At 38.5% G+C, this 24,502-nt stretch overlaps 1 protein-coding gene and 1 long non-coding RNA gene across 3 annotated transcripts; one reads left to right on the plus strand and one right to left on the minus strand.

Moving 5' to 3' along the window:
* Positions 1-81: 81 nt before the first annotated feature.
* Positions 82-23,745, minus strand: CCDC39 (coiled-coil domain containing 39). Its single transcript, XM_056358618.1, has 20 exons — positions 23,625-23,745; positions 23,082-23,201; positions 20,876-21,022; positions 19,737-19,895; positions 18,667-18,759; positions 18,453-18,581; positions 17,088-17,279; positions 15,310-15,413; positions 14,839-14,971; positions 11,546-11,740; positions 10,683-10,847; positions 9,260-9,397; positions 7,717-7,925; positions 6,346-6,469; positions 4,916-5,075; positions 3,734-3,840; positions 2,335-2,475; positions 1,998-2,174; positions 1,669-1,757; positions 82-1,040 (listed from the first exon to the last, which is right to left on the minus strand). Exons 1-20 carry the CDS (start codon positions 23,733-23,735, stop codon positions 875-877), a joined length of 2,859 nt encoding a protein of 952 aa, XP_056214593.1. The 5' UTR covers positions 23,736-23,745; the 3' UTR covers positions 82-874.
* On the plus strand, positions 1,012-18,377 carry LOC130158145 (uncharacterized). 2 transcript variants are annotated; one of them, XR_008825184.1, is made up of 4 exons: positions 1,012-1,148; positions 12,514-12,570; positions 15,990-16,074; positions 17,888-18,377. It is a non-coding gene; the product is annotated as an uncharacterized LOC130158145 (long non-coding RNA). The 2 variants fall into 2 exon arrangements; XR_008825185.1 differs by lacking the exon at positions 17,888-18,377 and adding an exon at positions 16,692-17,055.
* Positions 23,746-24,502: the final 757 nt, after the last annotated feature.

The raw sequence follows: 24,502 nt of genomic DNA on the forward strand, positions 1-24,502 counted from the left end.
TACATACTTGAAATGCGTCAAATATCTTCTCTAATGTAAGGAAAAACAAAACAAAACAAAACCCACACAAAACAAACCAACTGAAGTAGAAGAAGAGTTTTAAAAGTGTTTATTGTCTAGGTAGGTTCAAGTGTGGGCCTTTTTGGAGGCCTGTTTTCCTGCTGTTTTCTGTTTGCTTTACAAGTAGCTTTAAGGCAGTGGTTGTGTTGCTGTGGAAAAAGTTACGCACTTCTTACAATGCGATTGCCAAAGATGTTGGCAGAACATGTGAAGGAGCTAATAGCCGGCAGACTACACAATACCAGTTGTACTTCAGCTGCAAGATTTCCAAGTAATTCAGTAGGTACAGGTCAGGTACAAAAAAAGGTGCTCTGTAATTTTGAATAGAAAAAGCACTGTTTTACTGACTTAAATCATATGCTCTTATATGACCTGAGATGACTATTTGATTAATAGTCGAGGTTGATCTTGAAATCAAGTATGCGTTTTTGTTTCCTGGGCTGCTGCAATGTAATCTAAAACTTATTTTGACAGTGAAGATACCAATTTATGAAAACTAATGGCTCTAACAACTCTTGTTTTCATTATAAGAAAAGCGAATTAATGGCTTCTGAAGCGTTTTGCAGATCTTTAGTTCTCCAACAGCAAAATGAGAAAATAAGTTAAAGGTTAATTTATTTTATCTAGAACTTAAACCAGATGTTTTATGTAATAATGTATTGCGTACTGTAGAAGAAAGATAAAACCTACATAAAGTTCTGATAGAAATTAATGCTAAGATTGCCAGTATACCTTGATAAAGAAGTTAAGGCTTCTTAATTGATTCATCTGTAACTTAACTAGTGTGAAGCCTTTACTATGGCCTTCAAAAAAATTACTTAAGTCTTTTTTTTGTGTTTACAATGCTGGAGGTGCTAGCTCTGCTGGGTGGCTCTGAACCGCCAGCAGCCGCTTCTGCAGCGGTGTTGATGGGCAAGCTCAGATCTATGACTGTCAGCGACGGCCTGTGACCGGACCCTGAATTTGTGCTTCTGGAGGATCTGAAAGACAAAACATTGACCCATGAGTATACAGGGAACTCTGTACCTAAAATACAAGTTGCTAACGGTGGCATACAGTATAAACACTAGTGCTCAGTAGCTCTCTAGGTAAGATTCCCTGCAAAGATTGTTGTAGACATTGCCATTAATTGCTTAAGTAACCTGTGGGAATGTTAATCACAACTGACTCGGCATGTCATATGCACTATTAGTTGAACAGGGGAAGAAAGTATCAGTAAAAGCATACATGTCCGTCTTCCCTTTTTAATTAGGAAAGGGAGCTCACACTACAAAATACAAAATGTGGCTGGAGCTCAAACTTGTGCTTCTATATAATGTGAAACCACCTCTTAATTAGAGCATGGTTAGCAAAAATCCATGTAATTATTCTGTAATTACTGTTTTATAACTGATGGACGCTGAAGTAAACTTTGTGCTAGAAAAATTAGTAAACTTAAAGTGGGGCAGTATAAGGAGAAAGTTTTATAGAGTGTTCAGGAAGTAGAGACAAGATTGAGAAGGCCTTTAGGAGTCAGGAATTCTGTCATTTAGGGACTAATTTTACTGGTTTAAACTTTAACTGTAAAAAGCAAAAAAAGCCCCCCAAAACCCCATTGCTTGCACATACCTCGTAGAAGCTAGTGAGCTTTGTGTGGATGGTGATCGAGATCTTTGACTACCACCAGCAGAAGTAATTGTAGGAAGCTCTAAACTAGACTAGAAAATTTAGGAAAAAAAAAAAAAAGTTGACCTAACGGTTGTATAATAGGACTGGGTATATCAGGAGGGTTTATAATCCTTTGTATTAGAAGACATGTTGAAAGCAGATGAATGCTTTTTTCTGTCTTACAGTAGATAGAATTTATGGTTGAATTTAGGAGTTGCCCTTGAAAGATGCTCATCAGTAGACTAGAGCTACTGATCAAGATTTTGGTGGCAGTTAACTGGAAAGCTCACCTGGTGAAAGTACATTTGAAAGGGTGTAGTTAAATCAGGATTTGCTTCTAGAACATCAGCTAACAATTTGTCGATGGTTCTATTGAAGCTTTTCAATTCACGAAGATCAATGTCTCCTTCCTGTGTTTCTGTGTTAGTTTTCTTCAGAGATTGAATTTCTCTGGATAGTCTGGAACACTTTTAACACAAATATTTTTAAAGCATTGCTATTATGAAAATGCAACATACTTTCAGAAAGCTGCTAAGCTTTAAATTCTGTGGGTTTTAATTGTGCTATTGTTTATAAACATACTACTGTCTATGAAGTTATTAAGTTGTCATTAATTAACATACAAACCTGTTTTATTACCCTTTCTAGTTTTGGCTTTTGTTCTTCTGTGTCTTTGTTCAGCTGCAAAATAAGAGCTGCTTTTTCCTTCTTTTGCTCTTGGAAGAGGGCCCCCTTCTTCAGTAATACATCAAAATCTTTTTCCATGCTCTGCAAATTCATTTGAACAGTAGTTTTAGTTTATAAAGCAGTTCTGTTATCCTATCTTGTATTATTTGGTGGAAGGGCCTGTTATTGCTACTACTTGTTTCTAAGTGTAGCTCAAGCAATTAGTACTAATTACAACTCAAAACTTTCTGCCTGTTTAGTGTATGAATACCTGGATAAAGAGACCACCAGGTAGTTTAGATATCCTTAAAAAAACTACTTTAAAGGTACTGTGAATTAAGTTCTAAGTAGGTATTTTCAGATGTGCCTACAAAGGATTGACTTGGCACAGTACCAACTTCCCAGTGCAAGCTATCCTAAGAAAAACAACATTGTTTCCTGTGGTAAGAGATGGAAATCTTTAAGTGGAATTCATAAAATCAGCTCTGTAAGAGTGGCTTTTCTTAAAAAATAAATGAAAGGGTATGCATTAACACCTCATTATAGCCTAGGACTTATTCCCTGATGAAGATGTGTGTCTCGTTTCAGAGATGCTATTTCTTAAGGTATATGTCTGTGGTGGCAGAATAAGCAATAGGAATGTTTGTTGACCTGTAGCCAGTCACTTGGGGCTTAAGAGTCATCATGTGGGATATAACAGGGTGCCTTTGATTTCTTCTGCCTAAAATGTCACACATCAGCTGTTATTCCTAAGGGCCAGGTGGGCCCTTTGATAACAAGGGGAACCAAGAGTAAGTCCTTGAGGAGGAGCCTGAACCCAAGCTATCCTTTACGTGCATTTAGTGCTCAGCCTGCTAAGTTGGGTCAGCTGGCTCTCTTGAGCTAAATTAATACTGTTTAAACCGAAGTATCCTGAATGCTAATAAAACAGAATATGTTGCCCTAGAAAAATCCTGGGACATGGATGCCAGAGGACACAAGGAGTGTGAATTTTAATCTCTGTGGTACGAGGCAGGATGATACAATAGTGGTGTATGTGCACAGAAATACAACTGCTTTCTTGGCTGCCAAAATAGAGCATCTCTCAGCATGCGTCTGGGATTTTGAAACTTCTAGCTGTATGTGTCTAAAAAGCCAGAAGCCTCATTGTGATTTAGAGGAAATGCAAATAAGCACTCAATTTCTGAAAAGAGAGGTACAGCATTCTAAAAAATTGTGTCTGTTCACACAAAGCATTAGATACAAAAAACAGGCAAAAATTTGTCCGAGAATTTCCTATTCTTTCAATAGGATGGCTTGGATGGATTAAGCTATGTGCTGCAGCCTTGTCTGTCTGGTCAAACTTTTGCTTGTATTTTACCTCAAGATTTTCCTGAAGTTCCTTGATCTGTCTTCGTTTGTATCTGTATTTTTCATCAGCAGCCTTTTTCTCCTCCTCTAGTTTCAACTTTTCCTCATATTCCTCATCTGTGATCCCAAACAATGAGGCAGCATTATTGCTGGACAAGCAGTGTATACAGCTCAATTTTTCACTTCAAAGTAAGTTACTTTAAAGTGCATTACTATGTTAGTGTTGGCAGTATTACAGAGACCTCGAGGTTTAAGGTTTTTTTGAATACTGTACTACTCTTTCCAAATCACTGTGGAAAACTGGCTTCATGAGAATGATTTAAGAGCTATTGTTTCCAGAGCCAGCAGAGGGCACAAAAGTTTAATAATCAAATATTTTCTAGACGTTTATGTCATTTCTTATGGTGATACTTTTTATACACTCAGCAAAGTTCCCCTGATGGCAAGCAAGCTAATGAGGTCTAAGTGGCAACAGAAACAACAGATGAAGATACTTTCCAGAAATCTGAGGAATTTCCAATATACAAAAACTTGCAGTTACATAGTGTGTATTCTAAAATCTGCTGACACTACGCTACAGTAGTGCAGTTTGTTGTACTCTTACTCATCGTTTTCCCAGGTGACAGGTTACTACTTTTTTTTTCCCCCCACTTCCATGTGAAAATTCGAGATAATGATGGCGTAGCTAAGGGATCCACCTTCAGCGCTACAGTACACGTACCCAGGCTGCTGGTATCATTGCTCTGGGTATAGTTTTGTGCCCCAGCTGGCTCAGTCTACTGCAAGAAGGTCAGCAGTGGCATGGCTTGTCCTTCTGAAATCTGAATTAATAACTGTGATGCATCGCTCCAGAGAAGGTAGTGCTTTTTGTGCTGTGCAGTTCTATCCCAGTAATGGCTTTTCTCCCCCCAGTAATAATCTATTATGCTTTGCCTCTTCTGAGTGTTCCTACTTAGGACTGTTCACAAAATTTATATAATATACTCTTAGAGACTGTCACATAAGTTGTATATACACCCTACTGCATTTTCTTCTGTGCTTATTCTGATGGACTAATCACAGCAGCATGTGAATCACCTATGCTTTTTGCTGCTATTGGTTTAGTCTCTGTACGATTCATTCTTTTGTGCCAGGTATATAGTTGGGAAATTCCATGAGTTACACAGCAAATAGCAATTTCTATTTTACATACTTGTCTCAGTGACTTCCCTGAAGGAGTTCCGGTAATTGCTGTTGCAGTTATTGAGTACACACAAAGTGTTTTCCAGAGCTACAATTTCTTTTTCAGCTTTGCAGATCTTTGCATTTAAATCATCGCCTTCACGCTGTAGTGCTTCCTTTTCCTGTGCAGCCTGAAAATAAAACTGATATTTTAGGTGACTGCACGCATACTGAAAATACTAGGACAATTGTACAGGGAAAAAAATACCTGCAATATATAAGGGTTAAAATCCTAGGCAGAATATGGGGCTTATCTGTGTTGTCAGGCCTGAACTGAGATCTGAGTTACAAGGTAGCTGGAAGGAGTAATTTGCAGTAGTGGAAGTTCTTTGAGGTATTTCATCCATGTGCATTTTGTTGTAGGTGTCTGCCTGTCCATCTAAGCTCACAAAGCCCTGATTAGCAGTATCCACACTGTGTACAAAGCAGCCTCCATGCTTTGCACTGCTGATGGGAACTGTAGCACACGCTTCACATCAGTTTCCTTTACCCACAGAATCCAGCTAAGAGTTGAGATTGTATGTTGTATAAAAACCACTGAAAAAGCGTCAAGTCATCCAGTTTGTCTGGGAATTACTCACTTGAAAGTCTTCATTTATCTGATCAGTGAGATTTAATAAACACAGCCAGCTGGTGAAGGGAAGCAGTTTCTATGGCCCTTCAGAACATCTGATACAGTGAAAAATCTGTGTAGTTGTAGAGGGTACACACCCCCAGTGACCACTGGGGTTTCACCCAGGGTCACTGCTGTGCTTGATCTCACAGTAGCACAAATACCATCATTAAGAAATTTAACACTTAAGAATCAGAAAAAGGTGGACTTCACAGCCAAGATCACAGCTAGAAGCATTTTGCTTTAAGAGGAACTCTGAGAATTTGAGGAGATCAAAAATAATAGATTGTTGTTCCAGAATCAGGGTATTGCATTATGAATAAAGACTGATTTCATTTTTTTTCCAGTGAAAAGCTGAAGTATGCATAGGTGATAAACCTGACATTCTTCAAGGTATAAACACTATATGGTAAAATAAATACTTAAAAATAACTCTGAAATCTGTAGAAGAATTTAAGATCATGTGAGACTGTGATAAACTACTTTTCAGTTTTTAGTGGATTACCACATACGTGACCAGTACTACTTATGCCTTTATAAAAATTAACAAGCACTGAAGTGAAAATTTTCAAACTGCTCAAGATCAAGGCTCCACTGACAGTAGGAGTGACCATGGAGATTCATGTGAAATTGCTGTATCGTTTTAATAACCAACAGCGTCAGATAGGTAAAACAACCAGACTGAAAGTGAGCAGTAGGCAAGGAGGTTGTCTTATTTACTTGAATAGAGCCCAGGGAAATCTGTATCTTAAATGCTTGAATTATAATGAATTATGTTAATAAAATACCTTAATTGCATAGTAGGTATGAGTTTTCTCCTCTTCTCCTTCAGGTGGCATCATGACAACAGTAAGAATTTCATACCTGCATCTCAGTTTATCAATTTTATTTAGGCGATCTTGAAATTCAGCACTGATTGATTTTGGGAAAAAATAAGTGGGGTGAGAGAGTGTTTCTGTGGGCAATTCTTGCTATAGCAACTTTACTGGTGTTATTCCAGCAGCCTGCCCGTGTACCAGGAGGCAGGCAGGGCAGCAGTTGTGCAGCTGCTGGTTTTTTGTTGCTTTCTACGTTCTCCCAGCCACAGTCATTTGTTTCTCTGGTTACCTACGCTTCTCTTGTAGTTCTGAACTGAGTCAAATTTATTTTCATATTCCAGATCTCTGCATCCTGGGAGGCTGTGCCACAGTCCTTCCCAAAAATGTTTAAAGGTTTGGCATTTAAATCCTACAGCTGCACAAGCTGCCCCCTGCTGCTATTATCTGAATATTGCCACTATAAATGAGCATAAGCAACAGTAGGCAACAACCCCAAATCAAATTACATGGAAGTATCAATTAGCTGTGTAATTATCAAAGGAAAAAAGCCACACAGTCTGTACTCTGGGTGTGCAGTTAAGCTTGAGTCACACTAAATCACTCTAATTTCCTATTGTGTGGGGTGTGGTTAGCAGAGTGGTGAATAAAAAGCCTGCCAGATTTCAGCAGTTCAGCTGCTGAAGGGTTGACTTTTGGCTGGATACAGATACGGGGATTTCAAAGCTCAAACTGTCCCAGATAACTTTTCCCTTCTGTCATCAGTGCAAAGTATGTCATAATGCGGTTGCTTTAGAAGACAATACGTATATAACTCAGAAGATTTAATTTTTTTTTATACGACACATAAGGGAGAGCTCATTTTTTAAAGGCAAAGAAAACCCTAAACAGACAGACTTACTGTACCAGTCAAAGAAATTACAGTTTTATCAAGCAGCTGGGAATAAACTCTCTTTAAAAGCATCTTCTGTTTCACGTACTTTCTTATACCTCCAGACATATGATTGCACATTTCACGATTATTTTTTAAAAAGGCAGGGTCACACACGTGTCATTTACTTTAAGAAAATGTCTGCAGCTGAGTTTTCCTCTCAGTACTGCAGAGGATCCTCCCTAATGGAATAAAGTGTAATCTCATGTTCACCAAGTACTTAAAGCTGTGGGCTGGACTTCAGAGAAGGGATCTCTTGCTAGCCTCAACTGTCCCAGTACGTAACTTTGAGCAAGATTTTTTTCATCTTCAATTTCTCCAATTGGTGAAATGAGGTTAAATGCTTCAGTTTTTCAGTCCCCATATAAAATGTACTCAATAAAAGTTACAAGTTTAATTTATATAATAGTTACCGTATACGTTGCCGTTCCTGATCCACGAGTCTTATCTGGGAATCCAGCATTGCCTTATGAATCTTAATTTCCTCAGTTCTTTCTGCTATGGCTTTCTTTAACTCCAGTTTTTGTTTTTCCAGTGTTAAAACTTTCTCTGTTTTATTACACAGAGCATCTTGAAGACGGTTCAGTTCTAGTTTTAAGAGATTATCTTCAACCATCATCTCCTAAAAAATGCCAAAAAGGTCTCAAAATAAGAAAGCATCGGGTTTTGTTAAGACTATTTGTAACAGTTAATTTTTTATAAAGCATCTGTTATTTTATCTCTCATATATGTACAACTGTAAGACTCATTTTGCTCTGCATTTAGAAGCGTTCTCACTTTCTCATTTGCTAAACAGTTTACATGGCGAGTGCAATAGAGGTAGACTCTGTCCTACATAGTTTTATACAAATTCATCAGACTTTCTAATTCAGACCAAGTTATGGGTGGGTAAGACTTCCATCTACAACTTCCTTTCAGTTTAGGTGGCTTCAAAGAAATTAAGCAGACCTTAGAAGGAAATTTCTGAAGCTGTTAATATCTCACTTGAACATTAGGACAGTCTCGGAATTTGTTTGATTCGGTAGGTCTACAAGTAGTGGTGTTAGATAAGCAAATTTTTATCTACCAAAGCTTATGAAAAGCAGCAAGAACTTCATTAGCATGCAAACACTTTGAATCATTTTTTGAAAAATCTCTTACGGATCCCAAACTCTGTATCATTTTTTCTCTGAGTTCTTTTATGCCATCAGCTTCTTTCTTTCGTCTCTTTAAATTTCATCCCCAAAGAAAAATTCCAGTTTAGAGAAAGAGAGAGTTTTCACTGAGGAGCGAGTGCACCAGTTAAGTCAATAGCAAAATTCTTTCCCCTGCTGCTTAGCCCCTGTATTGTTCTGCTACCTTAGTGCCTCCTTTAGGGAGGCTAAAACTTACTGCAGGAAAAAATATTCAGCAATTAGAGCATAGGGACCAGGGAGGGGATGGGTGGGTCTGTTTATCAAAACATGAGGAAAGGACTTCTATTTTATTTCAAATTTCTTAAATTGGAATATCAATAGATCCAAACCATCTGCTGGGGGAAAAAAATTCACAATTTAATAACAAAACTGTGCCAAACTTATTAGCTGGCATCACACATCAAGAAAAAAAATACAGTGTTAATTAAAGATGTCCTTGAACAGTAAACACATTTCCTATTTTAAAGGCAGGGAAAATATCCACCTGACCAGGTGGATATTGTGGTATAAGTAATGTGTGATTAAACTGATAACCCAAACAAACTTCATGCTTTATACCGGGGAGAAAAAACACTGTGCCTAGTAAGGTAACAGTGATGAAAATAATTGCAAAGTTTGGAAAGCAAGGTGTAGTCAAGAAACTACAGAGAGGGTTCTTATGGATATAGTGATATATAGCACTGTGGGAGGCAGACAGCAGCCTTCAGATTAAGTCATGAGTTCATGTTTTAGAAAAAACAAACGTGTCCTGTGTTACTAATGTTATGAAATAATACTGTACCTGCTTAATGGCTTTAGCTTTTTTTAGTTCCTGATCTGATCTCTCATTAAAAAGATTTAGTTCATTTATCTTGATCATCACATCACTTGTTTCTTCTCCTGTCTTATCCATTGCTCTCTTGATGAAATGGACATCACTCTGTTTTCAAATAAGTTAATTTATTTCAGTGAATGTAAGTTGCAAGAAAAGCTACCAGTTCATTTTAAATGAGATATTTTTAAGTCCTGGATCACAGGAACCACCATCATCTTCTGTCCATATACTGCTCTGCAAACAGTGCCTAGAGTGCTGTTGCAATATTAAAGTCATTGCTTGTTTTATTTGGAGCGTAGAAACTGTTACTTATACAGTATAGATCTTGCAGCCATTAAGGCAATTCTGATACAATCATGTATTTTGGTCTAGATGAAAAAAAAAAAAAATCCTGGCATGTCTGACCATGACTTTTATGTCTAGAATTCATCTTCATAAACCCACCTGTCTTTGATAACACTCCAGAGTATGAATAAATTCCTGGAGGTGTGTTTCAATGTTTGTCAATTATATTTGCTGCTCAAATTGTCTATCTCCTCAAAACTGAAGTGTGGGCACCGGTTGCCCGACCTTAAATCTTGTTATTGCATGGAACTGCAGTTAAATGGCTCTTCTATGTGCATTTTCCCCTCACTAAATAGGTCAATTTTTTTCTTAACTATCACTTTGAGAAACCACTTGGGTATGTTTCATTAAAAACCTGACTTTTGTCTCTGTACGGTTTCTCTTTGAAAAGAGGTTTATAAATGTGCTAAAATGTAGCTGATCAAGAAACATACATTTTTTATGAAAAGAAATTATAAATTGGCTACAGAGTAACTGACTGGTTCATAGCTACAAAAAAGGTAAGGGTATTTTTTGAGAATTAATGAGGGTCACTGGATAGTGGAAAACCAGAGAACAAGCATGCATATGCAAAATTTGCACACATGAATAAAGACCAAAAAAATAGTATTTCTGAACCACGTATCAGGATTGGGGTCAACTAACTCAAATGCTGTTACTTTGTACAATTTTAAATGCAACTGTACTTTTTTTATGAAAAATAAAAAGTAAGTAGTAGCATCACAGAATAATATTCTCCTATATCTACATGGTCCTAACAATAAACTCAGATGTTTCCAAGCAGTCAGTCACATCTTGACATGAAAGCTAAGCTTGCCTTTCCAATGTTTCAGTGCTTGTCTTCATGCTAAGGTGTCTCAGTTGTGCAGTAATGACCTATTTTTCTGGAAGGTAGAGGGAGCATACAAAGTTTTCCACACAGTTTACACAAAATTCATTTATCTGTTAATCTAAAACCAAGGTATTAATTTATAAGACCCAATCTACTTAATTCACGGAAGTTTCCAGATGTTACACGGTCAACCTGATGTTCTAAGGAAGCTACCTGAAGTTTCTTGTGCTGTGCATTTAAAACATTGTACATGTTTTTCTTTTCTTCTAAGGTTTTCTTAAGTTCAGCAACTTTGGCTTCCAAAACTTGTTTTTCATCTTCATTAACCTCCCCTTCTAACCGTGACAGCCGTCTCTGAACTTGCTGAATATGAAAATCCTGTTAAAATAATTTTTGAGAGAATTCATAGTCTGAGATAAGCAATTACAGCCTTCCTATAAAGCTAAAACACTGGATATAAACTTGGATCTAAATGTTGGCTTTAGGACAGTCACCCAATTAAGCTATTGTTTTTATAATAATTTATGGCTTATAGACCTCATTAGGAGAATATTCTTAGTTGACTGATGCACAGTGATGGTTCAGGAGTAATCTTCCAGAACAGTAACAAAGCATACTCGGCACAGTCTGCTGTAGGGAGGCTTACAGTGGAGTTGCCATCTTGCTGTTACCAGAAAATGCTTATATAAAAGCAAATTTTCAAAGTGGTGCATAGGAAATAGACACAAAATCCAATTAGTAAATAACAGGATTTTGGCATGTACCTCTTGTATTGCTTTAAAAATTTACCCTGAGGTGTCTGTGGTTCAGAGGGATCAAAGTAAAGAACTGATTGGAGATTAGTGGGAAAAGCAGCAGATCCAAAAAATAATGAAATACACAAGCGCATGATGTAGGTGATACTACAGAAAGTCTCCATTTTATCCATACATGTAGAGACAGGAATAAATGCAGACTTCAAATCATACTGCACAGCACTTCCAAAATGGTAAGATGTAGACAAACATTACAGAACTCAAGCTATTTATTCTTGTTAGACCCAAGAAACAATGATGGTATGAATGTTAACATTTTACCTGATTATATATCAATTCTTGTTGTTTTAATCCATCTGCATCAAGTCTGTGCAGCCGACTTTTAAGATTTTTAAGTGATGTTCGACTTCCCTCAATTTCTGCTAGAACACACTTCTCCTTATCTTTCTGCACCTTTAACTCTTGAGTCTTCTTGAAAAGTAGTTCTTTTAACTGGTTCATTTCTGTTTCTTTTTCCTGGTGACAATAATTAGAAGTAAGTAAGTAATCACATCAGAAGTAATTTCTGAGGAATTACTTGCCTTTATTAAGCATATATAGGAAGATTAAAAAATTTCAATATTATATCCATTAATATGAACATGGAATTTCTTAAGTCTTCAGAATGGTTGGCAGGAAAAGTCTTTGATTTAAAATTATTTATTTAAAAAAAAAAAAATTGGATCCTACCCCACTATTACATGACCTTTTTTCCCCATTATAGGAATACTACTGATTTTAGCCTTTCAGAAAACTAAAATCCTGCCACTTTTTCCAAAAGACCCCTCCTTATTGCTTCCAGTATATGTGAATATTTGGAGAAATACGTGCCATTTACACCTACGTCAGTGCAGGAAATTAGGTTTTAGTAGGGTTTGCTACAGTAAGACAATGCTGAACATTTCAGGTAACCTGAAATGTACTGAAAACAAACAAAATTGAAATTATTTTCTTTCTATAACCCTAACAAGGAAGACAATGTCAGTCTTTCCCTCCTTCCACCACCACACCCCCCCCCCCCAAATATCAAAGACCTTCTAAAGCTCAGGCTGTGCAGCATACTAGCTTCCTGTAAGGTACATCTCTAAAACCAGTGACGTGACATCACAGTGCTGTTCCAAAAGACTCATTTATGTTTAGCTCAAGCCTGGTACAGAGTTTGAAGATGCACGTTTAAATTAATATAGCAAAACACCTTAGAATTCACATTTCTGCACTGATTAAAAATGTGCTTATTCTTGATTTTATAGGTATACATGGTGAACTTCGCTTGCGAACCATCTTGCTGGTTTTAACAATGGTGAAAGGTAAGTCAGCTCCCTCTCTAAGAGTTTGTAATCACATTCTACCAAACAGATTTTTTTTCTTGTATTTGAACTTGCTGTAGGTCAAATTCCAAATCCAAAACTCAGGAAGTAAAAAAGCAGGTGTAAGTTTAATATTAAATTGTTTATAGCCTGTAGCATTTCACACTGATGTCAGTGGGCTTTAGATCATGCCTGAACACAGGAATTTAATTTCAGAAGTAAACTGTTCTTATGCATGTGCCCAATTCTGAGCTCTTTCTGAAGCTAATGACAATGATGAATTTGTCTACTAAAACTGGATCACAATTTGACCTTCATTTCATAGTCTTTCTTGCGTATCTAAATTCATTTATTTAATAGAAATTGTTTCTCTCCCTTTAAGTGAGGTCGTTAATAGAGATAAGATATTCAGTAAGCTTCACTGTGCTGCACTGCTTTGCCACAGATTGGAGAGAGAGAAGTATCTCAGAACTAAAGCGCAAAATGGTGACATTTCATCCACATTGTTCCTTAAATATCCTTTCACAGTAAATTAATAGATGCAGCAAATAGCCATGTGTGTCTAATGGTGATGGAAAGCATGTTTCTGACTAATACATCACAGACATTGTTCAAGAACAGTTCATTCTAGTTAAAATATTACCCTGAAGCTGTGGAGCTGCCAGGCTCAATGTCATCTTAGGTTATCCGCCACAGACGCAAGTAAAGAAACTCTGCTAATGGTTTGGCCACCCTGGTAACAGTCTTAAGGGGAAGCAAATAAGGCTTTTACTTCCATAAATCGTTATATGATTACAATTTGTTTTCAGATTATCTGAAAAACCAAAACAGTGAGTAAGGCCTGTAATTCAAGAAACTCTCTGTAAAGAAAGACATCCCCTCTCTAGTTTCTCTAAGTATATTTAAGATGTACAGCTAATGCCTGTGGGGTTACTAAGTTTGAAAAATAACAGTCTGCTGCAAGGGATTATTTCACATACATGCCACAGGAAACAAAATAGGGGGAAAAAAAAGGTATACAGTGCTATGCACAGACACAGCTTTATTGTCATGTGTCAGAACACCTGCTGACATGTTAATTTAACGTGGTCATTTTACTGTGAAGAAGGCTTCAGCATATCCAATAGTTGAATTGTCCAGCAAAATGTAAAAATAAAAAAATTGTATCAAGTTCAGTCAGAAGTTAAGCAGTAGAATATTTTTAAGAGAATTAGTAGCAAAATAACAAAACAGTAGAAACATTTTCTGAGATGTGGGAAAGTTCAGATCATTGCATTACAACATTGCATTTATTCAAAAGCCCTTTGCAGTTAGTCACGTGATAATTAATTAGGATATATTTATTCCTATACTTAATTTGCAATGTAAGAAAGAAGTGGGTTTTTAATTTTTTTTAATAAAAAGTATTATTAGACATGTTAAAAAGCAGACACCATATTACAGCTTATGCTTGTCAATTTCCGTATCAAAAATTTTTACTCATCGTGAAAATGAAATCTGAAGTGAGCCAGTAATTCTTTAAATGTCCACAAGTTAGATGTATCAGAGTATCACGTAGTAGAATTAAAATAATGAAGAGGAGACTAGGCCAGCCAAATTGGATTAAAAGATTTCAAAATCTTTTTAAACGTCAGTTTGCCAAAATTATAGTTCTTCACACGTTTCTAACTTTCAGTGGTGTTTTACTAAAGCCAAGAATTGTCAGTGGTAATGCTACTGAAAAGTCATTCTGACAAGATGAAAAGGAAGTTCAAGGACCCTTGTTCCTCAGTAGTCCATAAAATAGAATGTTTAGAGGCAAATTCCCCAAAGGGCTAAGCAAAAATACAAGATTTTGAAATTTTTCAGTATTGTTACAAAGCAGAAGCAAAACATTAATGTGTCTTTATAACAAAATTTGCCCAAATTTTATTTCAGTCAAGCCGAGAAGTTGTAAGTAGCTTTTAGGTGATGTTAGAGATAAATGCCTGTTCAGTACACTGGCAGAGTCAGAATTCTGGTTTTATATCTGATCTGTGCAATGCCAGTGCCAGTATCATATATTAATATATGGGGACATCATCTTCTGAATTACTAGGACCACTTATTTTCCTCCAGTTTCCCCAGCACAGATACCAGCTTATCTATATGCACATTACTTCATCATTTGATGAAATAGCTACATACCATATTAATACTTAAACATTTATGGATTAAAATGAGTGTCCTAGATAGATGTTGCAAATTCAAATGAAACCTCATTTGCAGAAACCATGAAAAACATCTCACCTTGACAATTTTTTCTTCTTCCTTGAGTATTTCTTCCATCTTCAAAGCTTTGTCTTCTGAACTGAGTGTCTCCTCAGTCACAAGCTTCAGCTTATTGGAAAGACTTGCATTTTTTCCATTAAGAAAGCTTAACCTAAACAAAATTACACAATTTAACAAGTTACATGTACATTGCATATACAACACTGCCAAAAATAAGCAGCATACCTTACTAAGCAGTTGCCTAATAAAGCAAGCTAAACTTGAACCTATGATAACCAAGGCCCTAACTGATCTTTTCATGCCCTTCAAAAACAAGGATTACCAGGAGTATTTCCTAAATTCCCTGGTGCCAGAAACTGTGCAGAGCATAAAGTAACCAGAAAGTTGGAGGCTTTAATCATGAACATTATTTAAGGTTCTTTGCTACCTCAAGGATTTGATTATACTATTAACCCTTACAAATGGTACTTTTGAAGGTCTGTTTCTTACCTGGCTTGTTTTTTCTGTATTTCTTTCTTCAGATTGGTTACTTGTGTTCTCAAAGACTCTAGATCAGAAGCAGTTCTGTCCACAGTGGATTTCAAAGCATCCAGCTAACAAATTACAAAATGGAGCAATTGGGTTCTTTATTTACTTTGGTACATGTCAGGATATTTTACATTGTAAGGGAGCTATTTATTGGAAAGTATTCTGTTTCTTTTTAACAGTGTTTTCCAAATAGGAAGTGCTGCAAATTCTGAGGTGCTGTAAATCAGCACAGCTAGTAAACTCAATAGATTAATTTACTTAATCTGAATACTAGGACAAAATACTTAAGAATACAGAATGAATTACAAAGGTGCTGTGGGCTGCAATTCTTGTCCAGCAGCAGCTGCATAAGTGGAACCATGGTTTTATAGAGCACAGCTGACTGATGAGGGTCTTTGTAAACATGGGATACCCTTATATAGCTAATAAATATTTCCAATTCAAACTTTGTTGGGTACATAAAATTATTTTGATTAAGATAAGGGTACACTGTGACAAAAATAGACAATTAATTTGGTAAAAAAATACATGACAGCATACACTTATTAAACAGGATAGGGATACTTTGCAATCGGTAGGTAGCTCATTAGTCTTCACAGTATCACTTAACAATGGATGTGTAATTGTCTTCACTTTCACAGATGAAGAAACCTGATCAAGGGTGTATGTAGCTGGTTTCTCTCTGTACCAGAATGAGGAACCAGGAGGTCAGGCATCTGTTGAACTGTAAGTCTGTTTCTTTCCCTGTTTCTCACTTGCATGCCACAGATGTTCTAACACCTAATAATTGGAGACTGTTCTCATTATCACATTATGTAGTTTTAATTGTAAAAAACTTCAAGCAAGAATCTCACAGCTTAGAGATGAAAACCTACCAATCCTGTGAACCCTCAAGTTTGTGTGAATTATAGGGTAATCTAATAGCCTACACCTTGTTTGAGCTACCTACAGTTTAATTAGGGTATCAGTTTGAAGCACCTGCTACAGAAAAGGTATCCAAAGTTAACGCAACAGCAGGTGCATTGTGTTTTTTTTTAAATCACAAAGCTTGCTAAGTAGCCCAGTGTTACCATTTTCTTGTTAACAGAAAAATGTACTAGATGATACGAGTGTATCCCTTCTCAACAGAGCCATGAGATTTGAATACCTCTTAGAAATACTTACACAGACATTTTAGTAATTAAGCAGTGCAGCTCATTCCTAGCTTTAAGTGCAGATTAACTACAAGTAACAGAGTAAGTACAAACAGCAGCAAGCATGGCTTGTTCACAGGGCAGCCCTATCCTGCTGCCTCTTGATTAGAAAGCCATATGAAAGTAAGTTGGGTTTTTTTTATTTTCAAGAATTTTAACCTGACTACAAGGGCCATCAACACTCACTTCTGAGAGCACAGGACAGAAAATGTTTGGAATCCCGAAGAGCTTTCTCTCATCTTTATACGATACTGCAGTCCATGTATGCTGAAGGCAAGACATGCCTCCTTCTGAAGCATCTAACAGTGTTACACCATTTAAAAGAAAATTCATCCATTTTATACCAACACAACAGAGAATACAAGCTAATCTCTTCACCAGTATCAATGACAGAATTAAGCTGAGGGTTCAGATCCAAATTATCATGAGTACACTGGGAAAAGCAGACATTTTGTTGAATTAAAGCCAAAGAAAAGCAAATGCTATTCCTGTATTTCCTCCATCTATTCAAAAGTTATACTTTCAGAACGGTTTGGTCATCCTTACCTGATCCTGCAGCTGAACCCTGTAAGTATCCTGAGTTTGAGACTCATTTTGGAGGCTGGTAGCTTCCCGTTCGGCAGAAGAAATTTTCTTCTCGTATTCCACATTGTTAAGAGTTTCATTTACCAAAAAGGAATTCTTCTCTTTCAGCACAATTTCTTTCTTTCTGATCTCCTGTTTTATCTCTGTTATTAGCTATCACGATAAAAACATTTCAGATGGCTTGCACTAGTTAAGATGTGTTAAATTAATAGAGTACAACCAGAAGACAAATTGCTATTAAGACTACTGCTTGCATTAGACAGCCCATATATCACATCATCCTTACATCCTTAAATTACTTCATTCTGGTCATATATCACAAAAACAAATACTACAATTGTTTGGATTGGCAACTTCCAAAATATTCCAGTAACTTCTAAAAAAGATAACACTATGAACTTAGGTGAAATAAAAATAGTTTTTGATTGACTGAATAAAGAAGAAAAACAAGCTATGTGAACAAAACTTCAGATAGACTTGACACAGAGGAAATGTAAGAGGAAAATTACCAATAGTAGTGATGCTTACTCTAGCTGACAGATTTACAGCTATTCGATGAAAATTGTTTATTTTGAAGGGTTAAGTAAAAGATAGCTACTGGGAAAATTAGAGTGTAGTTCTAGTGTAAAAGAACAAAACAAAACTGTTTACAAAAGCACCAGTGGGACTATTCTATGGACTACTGTATATGGGAGATTGGCCACTGCTGGGGTATTTTTGTTATTGCTTTTTTATATCTGTTTGTTGTTTGTGCTTTGCAGGAACCTTCTGACCTGAAATACTATGAAATCCAAAATACTTCAGCTAAATTAGACCCTTATATTTTGTGTTTGGTAGTATTTCTTCTGGCTTGTCATTCTTCTATTGTTACTTTATTTTTTTAGTGTTATATCTTAAGCCTGTTTAAACCATGTTTCTGCTCAGGGTATATGTAATACCCGTATGGGCAACTTAAAGCTGATATTCTTTCAGCAGGAAAATATCATACCAGCAGAGCTAAGGATTTAGGTAGAGCCTTCTTGTACATGCAGTTATGCTTTCCCCCACCTTCAAAAAAGCCATTGTTACTTTGGAATCCACATTTATAAAATTTTTCTTTACACTGATCCTTCAAGCTTTTTCTGGTGCATCTGTTCTATTGCCCTGCAGCACTTTCAGTAATACCTGAACTTGGAAACACCTTAATAAAACAGAGGTAAATACAAAGAGAACACTGAACATTAAAAGACCCAATCATTCTACATGTGAATGGCAAAATCCTTATGAATATCATAGACACAAAAGTAGGCTGATATACTGATATGGATCAGTTAACAGCAGTGTTACCAAAGCACAATGATCAATCTGTTGATCCCTTTTTTGCATCTGTTGTACTGCATTCTCCCACTGCCTTATGACTTCTTGCCTTTCTTGATGTACTCTGCGAAAATCTTCAACTGTCTTGTCAAGCTCTATCTGTTCAAAAGAAAGCACCCTCATGATTTCTGATATTAAAAATTCCACATGTAACAGGGTATCTTCAAGAACCTTAAGCACAAACCTGTGCTGTCATGGTTTCTGTAAGCTCATTATCAAGAGCTCTGCGCTTGTGATTTGCTTGCACGGTCAACTTTTCTACTTGAAGGGTTAATGCCTAAAATGAAAGGATACGAATATAAAATCTATTTGAAAACAAATCTATAATGTCTTATAAATTCTTAAAGCTCTGCTACATTTAGGGGTGGAATTATTGAGCCATCAATTTTATTGTGTTTTAGAGAACAAAAAACTGAGAATCTTAGCTTCCCAAATATTTGGTCATACAAGAAGCCAACCTCTTGTCAGCCCTTGGGACTGGATTGCAGCAAGGCCAAAGTAACCCTCCACTGTGTATAAATGTGGATGTGGTTTCCTCAGCATCAGATATTTCACTTTACTCTTCCCACTATGCTGTGTGACTTGCTAATGTAACTGATATCAGTGAGACTGTGCAAGCTAAAGTTTTTGAGTTAAGTATTCAATGAGTAAAAATCAAATTTCTCCTCCTTGTATTTAAAGGCTCAAAAGAATATTAACCAGGGTTACTTATCTCTAAATTAACAATATACTTGAGAACTAACCCTTACAAAGTCTGAACTTGTGACTGGAGTCTCTATTTATACCATCTTCCATTATTCCAGACAGCTTTACTGCAGTAACTGTACTTTTTTCTCAGTAATATTAACAAATTCAGTTCTAATGGGAAAGTCCACACTATTTGTCCATATTTGGCATGCATTTTTGAACAAAGTCCTCTCAATTCAGTAGCAGTTTTCTAGACTTGATTATCTATTTGTGCACTTTCTCAGAAAAATTAAAACTTCAGTTTTACCCAGATGACCAAATTAATGTCTTCCACTTATGCCTTTCACCTTTTGTAAAACCTGTTGTCTCTGATATATATCTGATCTCTCTCTCTTTATAAAGAACCTCATATGGAATAGCACTGTTGTGCTAAGCAGAAACCAGCGTAAAAGCACTGTTGTACAACATCTTGTCTCAGTCTTAACCTGATTTGACAACATAACAGGTCTTCAAATGCTAAAATGGTTTTCTGTTTTGTCTCGGAAAATTGCTGTCATTTCTACTTACTCCTAGTTTCCCTTCATCTTGTTGTGCATACTTCTGGATTGTGATAACATCATTATCTTTACGATTTGATTCCTTTATCCAACTGTCCAGAACATCCTCATGACAGTTCATCTGTTGTTTTAAATTTTCCAACTTCTTAGTGGTTTTATTTATAGTATTCTAATAAAATTAGATATAAAGAGTTAATATTAAAGTGTCCAATATTTTTGAATAGCAATCAAAACAACCAGTTCAAGCTATTTTCACACATACTGTTGTCAACAGAATTGCTAGTTTCCTTTTTTATTAATTGTGTGTTACACTTGAGGAACACCAATAGATGTCCTGTTCTTAAAGAAGACAGTTATCACAAACTTAAAAAGCAAATAATACTAAACAGAAAAGTCAACCTCTGGTTATTCCACATAATAAACTGATCTGAAACATCATAGGTTAAAATCTGTCTCTCTTACATTGAGGCTCAGTTCTTAGATCCTTATCCTGCATATCAATTTACAGATGGCCCTACATGACAAGGGACTTCCTGACACAAACATGAGAGAATCCAGACCCAGCTGAATAGCAAGGATATCTTCATCCTGCTACCCATTCTGAGAAACTGGAGTTTACAGACCTAACAAGAAGAAAAAGAGCAAATAAATTAAAAAGTAAACATAATTTAAATTCTTCATAGAAAGAAAAAGAGATAGTTCCATTAATCAGGAAAAAAACTGTAATTAGATAGCATTAGATTATTATTTTTTTTTAACGTAAAGCAAATTTTTGATCTTGAACTCATGCCCCAAGTATATTTTATGTGGAGAAGAAGATTTGCTACCAACAATTTAATTTTTAAACCATAAAGAAAATACCTGCAAGAATTAACAAAATGGTGATATGGATGTATCTGGCATTAAGAACAGAAGTCTTTCAATATCTACTTAATATTTGCTAAGTCTTGTCCAATCTATGCAAGGAGATCCTCAGTGTCATACTACTTGCCTACACATGGAAAAGCACATCCAGATCATCTATTATAGTTTAGAAGTCTTAATTATAATCAGTTATTCTGGACTTGTATTTCTGTAAGCACAAGCGAGCACAAGTCATAAAATCTAATTGCAATATGGGTGTTGTCTTACAAAAATTGTAAACCTTACTTCTTGACTGTTTTTCTTCTCTCTTAAGGAAACTATCTCATCTTCCAGTTGTTTAATCTCACTTTTGAGGCGTTCGCATTGTCTCTCGGCAAGGACTTTAAAGTGCTGTTCAGTTTCACTTTCATTCTCTCGAGCTTTGTAAAGAGACTAGAGAATAATACATACAGTTCAGCATTTTACAATAAACAATAGGCATACATCATAAAAAAATCCCTCTTCTTACATACAACCAAATCCCAAGAGAATGGTATGATATCATCATGTAAATATGGGAATTTTCAGAGCAAATTTATCATTTGGATTTTAGTATCTCAAACATATGTATTCTAGTATTTGTATAGGCACACACATTGCATTGTATCAGATATCCATAGATCAACCGTTCGTAGTCCTAAAAACTGAATTGAAGGATTTTTCACCCAAAATTCAGAATCTTAATCTTTCAACATCAAAACCTTAGTCTCTTGATAAACAGCAAATTTACAGCAGGTTCAGGAGGCACAGCAAAAGAAATAATTTTATTGTTTTGTGCTGAGACAGACCACCACCAGGCTGCCCTATAGCAATATCTCTGTACTGTCTAATTGTTCTGACAAAAGTGATTTAAAAGTGGGGGTTTCCCCTTGTATAATAAGAAATCTATTACTAGAAGCTTCGCTTAAATCATAAAATCATAGAATATTTTGGGTTGGAAGGGACGTTTAATGGTCATCTAGTCCAGCCACGCTGCAAACAAGCAGGGACAACTTCCACTAGACCAGGCTGCTCAGAGCCCCCCCATCCAGCCTGACCTTGAGTTTCCAGGGATGGGGCATCTACCACCTCTCTGGGCAACCTGTTCCAGTGTTCCACCAGCCTCATAGTAAAAAATGTCTTTCTTATATCTAGTCCAAATCTACCCTCTTTCAGTTTAAAACCATCACCCCTTGTCCTATCACTACATGTCCTACTAAAAAGTTTGTCCGCATCTTTCCTATAAACCCCTTTAGGACTGGAAGGCTGATGCTCTAAGGTGTCCCCGGAGCCTTCCCTTCTCCAGGCTGAACAACCCAACTCTCAGCCTGTCTTCCCAGGAGAGGTGCTCCAGCCCCCGATCATCTTTGTGGCCGCCCCTGGGCTCGCTCCAACAGGTCCATGTCCTTGTTATGTTGCGGGCCCCAGAGCTGAATGCAGTGCTCCAGGTGGGTCTCACAAGAGCAGAGCAGAGGGGGAGAGTCACCTCCCTTGGCCTGCTCGACATGCTTCTTTTGATGCAGCCCAGGAAAAGGTTGGCTTTCTGGGCTGCAAGTGCACATTGCCAGGTCACGTCCAGTTTTTCATCTGCCAGTATCCCCATGTCCTCTTCTGCAGGGCTGCTCTGAATCCCTTCATCCCCCAGCCTGTACTGATACCGGGGGTTGCCCTGATCCAGGTGCAGGACCTTATACATGGCCTCATGAGGTTCACATGGGCTCCCGTCTCAAGCTTGTCCAGGTCCCTCTGGATGGCATCCCATCCTGCAGGCATGTCAGCTGTGCCACTCAGTGTGGTGTCATCGGGGCACACTCAAACCTACGGCATTGATGAAGCTATTACTGGTGCCAGTACAGACCCCTGAGAGACACCACTTGTAACAGATTAAAAGTTTAACACTTGAATCTAGCACCAAAAATATTTAAAGTTGTTCTGCTGCAGGGAAGTTTCTTCAGACTTTTTCACCTAGGATATTTTACATGAAACGTATGCAGCTTTGACTCAGGACTCTTCAGAAATCTAAAGGACCCAGTATGGCCAACTAGAGTGTAAGCACAGACTTACAGCCTTAACCATTTCACTTCATTTTGCATGTCCATGAATTAACTCTTCACTCACATTTCACAACTAACTCTTGACCATTAAAAAGGCTATACATCTGGTTTTCTCTTTACACTGGTTAATGTTCCCTGACCAATTTTTTTCTTATCATCTACAGAAGTCCCCATTCGTAAGGGATTCAAAAATGCATCCTTCTTGGCCTTCTTCTAGGTACAGTCATTGGATCTCGGAAGGTCTTTTTAATAATATCGCCGGTACACAGTGTAACTTGGGTTTCCTGTGAAAATCCTAGAATAAAGGCCTGACAAATCTCTAACACAGCTGGCGAAATGTATAGCGATACCAACCACAGAAAGACGCTCAGGTGACAAGTCTGTCCGGTCAAACGGATCTGCTAGAGGCAGCAATTTACCTGGGTGAAGCTTAACTCTTGTCTTAGGTTTTTGGAATGAGACGCCATCGCTTTTGTGCGCTCTTCAAAGTCAGCCAACTCATTTTGCAGGTCTGCCTTTTCCTTTTGCACCTTCTGCAGCTATTTAAAAGTTAAAACGGCCAAGAGACTAGTTTTAGTCGAGTGCTATCACCTGCAACTCCTTAAAAACAGAGCCATTGCAATTACTGGTCGCAAAATACAAGAAGCGTGCGCCACGTTCCGTGACAGACTGAGACGCGGGCGGGAGGACGGCGCGCTGCTGAGGGAGCCCTGCCCGCCCGCTGAGGGGCGAGGGCTGCCCGCGCCCCCCGCCCCCGCCCGGCTGCCAGGCCAGGGCCTCGCTGCCTCCTTCCCCCCGCGGAACCCGGGCGGCCCTCCCCGCTCCCCCCCGGCGGAGGAAGCTGCGGCCGCCCCGCGCCCTGAGGCGGGCGGGGAGGGGAAGGGCAGCGCGCCGGGGCCCCCTCAGAGCCGGGGGCACGGCCCGCGGGGTCCGGGTCCTCGTCCTCCCCGGCCGCAGCTCACTTCGTCCTCCAGCGCCTTGTTCTCCGCGTTGGCCACGGGGACGGCGTAGCCATCGTCCCAGCGGAGCTCGGCCAGCACTGAGGCGGCGGGGCGGCGGCCGGCGCTGCCCATGGCTGCTGGCGGCGGCAGGCAAAGGGCAACCGCGGCCGGCGTCGCCGGGCGCTTGGCAACGGCCACCGGCCAAACGGGAAGTGGCGGGGGCGGGAGGCGGCTGCTGCTCCGCCCCGGGACCGGCCCTTCCCGCCCGGCGGCGGCTCTGCCGTGCGGCCCGGGGCGCTGCCCTGGGGAGCGGCCGGTCTGTGCCAGCAGCAGCTCCTCAGCAGCGGCTGGCGGGGTTACCGAGCCGCCTGTAGCCGTCAGGCCCGGTGCCCGCGGCTGGCGTGCGGCCGGGCAGCTCCTTAGGGGCCCGCGCCAGAGCACCGGGCAGTCACAGCACCGGGCTGGTCACAGCTGCCGCAGCTCGGGGATCAGGGCCGCTCACCTGTTGCTGGTAACACCCAGCAGCAGGTTTCTCGGAGGGTACGTGGTACGTGCCCTGCTTCTGAACGGGCCTCTGGCCTTTTCTTCCCAGTGACCAACAGGTGGGTTTCTTGAGCCAGACTGCATTTGGGTGGCCGTAAATACTAATGGTATATCGTTCATGAGTTTTACTGTTACCTTTTTGAAATCTTCTGTACTTCTGGGTTACAAATTCTCCTGTACCACTGAGTTCTATCATTCATAGATGGAGAAAGGCATGCCAGGTTGGGCAAGAAGTATAGCCTTGCTGCAGAAACCCTCTGCTGGTGACTGTCTGGCTGAAACATCTGAAAAGGCATTAAAGGAGTTATCAAAACATAATTTAAAAGTGTCTGTTGCTTAACAGAGCAATGAAACAG

This window comes from Falco biarmicus, chromosome 13 (assembly GCF_023638135.1).
Source record: "Falco biarmicus isolate bFalBia1 chromosome 13, bFalBia1.pri, whole genome shotgun sequence".
Lineage (NCBI taxonomy): Eukaryota > Metazoa > Chordata > Aves > Falconiformes > Falconidae > Falco > Falco biarmicus.

What these genes read in the sequence shown, in the direction of transcription:
- CCDC39 (XM_056358618.1), bottom strand. Translation starts at nt 23,735, where the DNA reads ATGGGCAGCGCCGGCCGCCGCCCCGCCGCCTCAGTGCTGGCCGAGCTC. An exon ending in CACAGCACAAGAAACTTCAG is followed by an intron (nt 9,398 to 10,682) that starts GTAGCTTCCTTA and finishes ATTTGAAAACAG; the next exon opens with AGTGATGTCCATTTCATCAA. An exon ending in AACTTCAGGAAAATCTTGAG is followed by an intron (nt 2,476 to 3,733) that starts GTAAAATACAAG and finishes ATGAATTTGCAG; the next exon opens with AGCATGGAAAAAGATTTTGA.